General features: G+C 57.1%; 1 protein-coding gene across 2 annotated transcripts; it reads left to right on the top strand.

Annotated features, from left to right (window-relative positions):
* The first annotated feature begins 501 nt into the window (after positions 1 to 501).
* Positions 502 to 2,755, top strand: LOC133922708 (alpha-1,3-arabinosyltransferase XAT3-like). 2 transcript variants are annotated; one of them, XM_062368152.1, is made up of 3 exons: positions 505 to 948; positions 1,044 to 1,127; positions 1,223 to 2,755. In XM_062368152.1, the coding sequence occupies exons 1-3, from the start codon at positions 822 to 824 to the stop codon at positions 2,458 to 2,460; spliced, it is 1,449 nt and encodes a 482-aa protein (XP_062224136.1). In that variant the 5' UTR covers positions 505 to 821; the 3' UTR covers positions 2,461 to 2,755. The 2 variants fall into 2 exon arrangements, with proteins under 2 accessions (XP_062224137.1, XP_062224136.1); XM_062368153.1 differs by lacking the exon at positions 1,044 to 1,127 and having other exon boundaries at positions 502 to 948.
* The last annotated feature ends 886 nt before the right edge of the window (positions 2,756 to 3,641 follow it).

Here is a 3,641-nt window from a genome sequence, read left to right as displayed (position 1 = left end):
CACGTGTCCTTTCCGCCGCTCGAAAGCTATAACCTTGCCTCCTCCAGCCGCAGATCTGTCGGCCTATCGCCACCGTCGCTTGGCCTCAACTGTCGTGTCCTGTGCCCCCGTCGCCCAACCGCTGCTACCCCGCCCCATCGTCCAACCGTCACTATCCATCCCATCACCTCTGTCGTCACCTACCAACCGCCATATACTCACATAGGACAACCCAATGGACGCCCAACATGCTAGAGTTCGAGTTTTCACCCGATTTGTAAATTGGATATAGGTTAGATTGAAATTATCGGGTTTCAAATCAAATACGATTTTACTCCATTCAAATTAGATCCGATATATTACTAATCCTAATAAGAACACGCGGAGTTGCATTTACGCTCCTCCCCGTGGTGGGTGGCCACCCGCGGTCCCTTTGCGCGAGCCGGTCAACCGCGTCGTGCCTGCGTGCCCCCACCAACTGGCTTGTGCCTCCACACTACACATGGGTTAATCCCGCGCGTAATGACATGCCAAGCTGATGGCATCAGCGCAGGCAGCTCTCCATTAGGGCCTTGTTTAATTGGCAAATACGCTCTCAGATCCAGCTTGGCAGCAGCATAAGTTTAAACACTCGAGCGAAACATAGCATCTCGAGACTTCCTTCGCATTCCCAGCCAGCCAGCTCGCTCCCTCTCCTCTCTCCTTTCCTTCCGAGCCGAGGAGAAGAGTAACGAAAGGGGGCTGCTTTGGGCAAGGCGAGCAGGCAGTCGCACCAGATCTGGGCCGAGGAGGGGGAGGCAGGCTGCGGCAGCAAGGGGAGGAACCGGAGGAGGGAGGGGAAGATGAAGTCGTCGCTGCGGAGCCGGCAGGAGCCACGGCGGGTGAGCAACGGCGTCATCATCGGCGCCATGCTGCTCTCCCTCTGCGTCCTCAGCATCGTCAAGGCCAGATACTGCGCCACCCCCTTCGGTATGTGCCCGGTGACGACTCTGCTTTCTTGACCCGTGTCGTGTGTTGGGGAGCTGCCTTGCTCATGTTGCTTGCTGCTGTGGGCGTGGCCGCAGGCAAGGCTGAGGACCAGCTCCAGGAGCAGATGAACTCCAGCATCAGGATGGAGACGGAGCAGTCGCCGGCCAGGACGCCGGGAGGTGACCGCTCGCCCTGCTCTGCTTCCCGAATCGAGCTCCCAGAATTGCGATTTGTGCTGAAAAATTGCTTCTTTTTCTTTTCTTGGTTGTATTAGAGGAGGAGGAGGACGAGGAGGAGGTGACCACCACGGCGCCTGCGGTGACCAAGCCGGCCGCCGTGACCGCCGCTGGCCGCGGCAAGAAGGGGAAGGGGAAGGGGAAGTCGACGTGCTACATGACGAGCAAGCGTTCGGAGCGGTGCGACGCGTCCGGTGACATTCGTGTGGACGGGAACAAGTCCACCATCTACGTCAGCGGGATGGACAAGGAGTGGAAGACCAAGCCGTACGCGCGGTACCACGACCCCGTCGCCATGGCCTACGTCCGCGAGTACACCCTCAAGCCGTTCGCCGCCGGCGGGGACACGGCGCCGGCGTGCACCAAGAACCACTCGGTGCCGGGCTTCCTCTTCTCCAACGGAGGCTTCTCCGGCAACCTGTACCACGACTACACCGACGTGCTGGTCCCGCTCTTCATCAGCACGCACCAGTTCAAGGGCAAGGTGCAGTTCCTGCTCAGCGGGATGAAGCCATGGTGGGTGGGCAAGTTCAGCCCCTTCTTCCGGCAGCTCACCAATTACGACGTCATCGACGTCGACAACGACCAGGACGTGCACTGCTTCCCCCGGATCGTGGTCGGCGCCACCTTCCACAAGGACATGGGCGTGAACCCGGCCAAGTCACCGGGCCACGTCTCGGTGGTCGACTTCAAGCGCACCCTGCGGCACGCTTTCGGGTTGGAGCGCGCGGCGGCGTCTCGCGGCGGCGCGACGGGCCACGGCAAGCCCCGGCTGCTCATCATCTCCCGCCGCAACTCGCGCCGGTTCCTTAACGAGCGGGAGATGGCGGAGGCCGCCACCGCCGCGGGCTTCGACGTGCGCATCGCTGAGCCCGACCAGCACACGGACATGGCCACCTTCGCGCGGCTGGTGAACTCGGCCGACGTGATGATCGGCGTGCACGGCGCCGGGCTGACCAACATGGTGTTCCTGCCCCGCGGCGCCGTGCTGATCCAGGTGGTGCCGTTCGGCGGCCTGGAGTGGCTGACGAGGGTGACGTTCAAGGACCCGGCCAAGGACATGGAGGTGAACTACATGGACTACAACGTACAGCTGGAGGAGAGCTCTCTGATCGACCAGTACCCGAGGAATCACCAGGTGCTCACCGACCCATTCGCCGTGCACAAGCTGGGCTGGGACGCGCTCAAGACGGCGTACCTGGACAAGCAGAACATCCGGATGGATCTGGACAAGTTCAGGAGCACCCTGCAGGAGGCGCGCAACCGGTTGCCATGACCGTGAGCTCCAACTGCCCGGCCTGAAGGTGGGAGGTAGATAGGTTGGTGTATCTATTCCATGTGCCTTTTGCTCGCTTGACTCAATTTCCCTCATTTCTTCTTCTTTTAGCGAGATTCATTTGATCCATTGTTTTGTTGCATAAAGATGAACAAACAAGAACGTGTGTTGTTACAGAGGCCAGCCCATTGTTTAATTTATACCCTTTTGTGATTACGGGTTGCATTATATAATGCCAATGTGTAAAGTAGTACTGTACTGCTAGCAAGGATAATCAAGCGTATGTGGACATTCACCTCTTATCTCCCATTGCTCTTCTCAATCTTGGCAGTTCAGCCATTGTTGTGGATATCTGGTTATCTGTATCTGCCACAAAAATTGACGCAAACAATCAAGATAGTTTCGCCAAACAAGCAAAATCGTTTATGCATTAGGAGGTAAGACAAGTAGGCAACCATACTGGATACTGCAACGAAGGGTTTTCAGGTTTGAGACATGATGATCTCTGCCATCCATGATTGGTGAGTTAGTGGCAGGGGCCGGCACGAACTGACCGAAGCCTAGTTTGCTCGGCCAATCGAGCAGAGCACCACGCGTCCACGCCAACGGACCGCACCTAACACGACGACGGCGACGTGCATTGCATCAGCAGACGGGGAGACGGAGGAAGAAGACGAGGGCTGCGACTTCGCCGTCCAGCCGGGGCTTCTCCCGCGTCGAGTCATGGTTCGGCAGGATGGCAACGCGGGATGCGGCGCTGCTGCTTCGTTCGAGCTGCCTCCGTGGGGGAGCAGACGGAGTCGCGGCGTGATTCGCGCACGCGCTGATCCAAGGCGCCGGTTCTTCCTCCCCGGAGAAAGTTTGGCTCATCTGCAACGCTTGGTCAACGCGTCCCTTTTGTCGAACTGCGACGCCGCCGGACTGCCAGCTACTCCGAGATACTATAAGAAATGGCGGAGTGGTGGGAACTAGAAGCTTCCATGCTCACCTAGCCCAAGGAAGGACAGATCTCGGCCGTTGGATCTCAATCCACGGGAGCTTATTGTCTTATCTTTACTCTGTAAAATTCATAAGTTGTCAGTTTTGATCTATCTTTACTGTAAGTTAATCAAATATTTATTGTGTAAAGTTGAATCTCGTTTTTAAAAAAAATTACTATCTTATTATTTTTTCTTTTATAT

Source organism: Phragmites australis, chromosome 6 (genome assembly GCF_958298935.1).
Source record: "Phragmites australis chromosome 6, lpPhrAust1.1, whole genome shotgun sequence".
NCBI lineage: Eukaryota > Viridiplantae > Streptophyta > Magnoliopsida > Poales > Poaceae > Phragmites > Phragmites australis.
The sequence above is the reverse complement of the archived record's forward strand: the minus strand, read 5'-3'. Positions and strand labels throughout refer to the sequence as shown.

Bases quoted from the DNA above. Each gene is read 5' to 3' on its own strand.
- LOC133922708 (XM_062368152.1), top strand. From the start codon at position 822: ATGAAGTCGTCGCTGCGGAGCCGGCAGGAGCCACGGCGGGTGAGCAAC. The intron at 949-1,043 runs GTATGTGCCCGG...GCGTGGCCGCAG, and splicing joins ATACTGCGCCACCCCCTTCG to GCAAGGCTGAGGACCAGCTC. The intron at 1,128-1,222 runs GTGACCGCTCGC...TGGTTGTATTAG, and splicing joins GCCGGCCAGGACGCCGGGAG to AGGAGGAGGAGGACGAGGAG.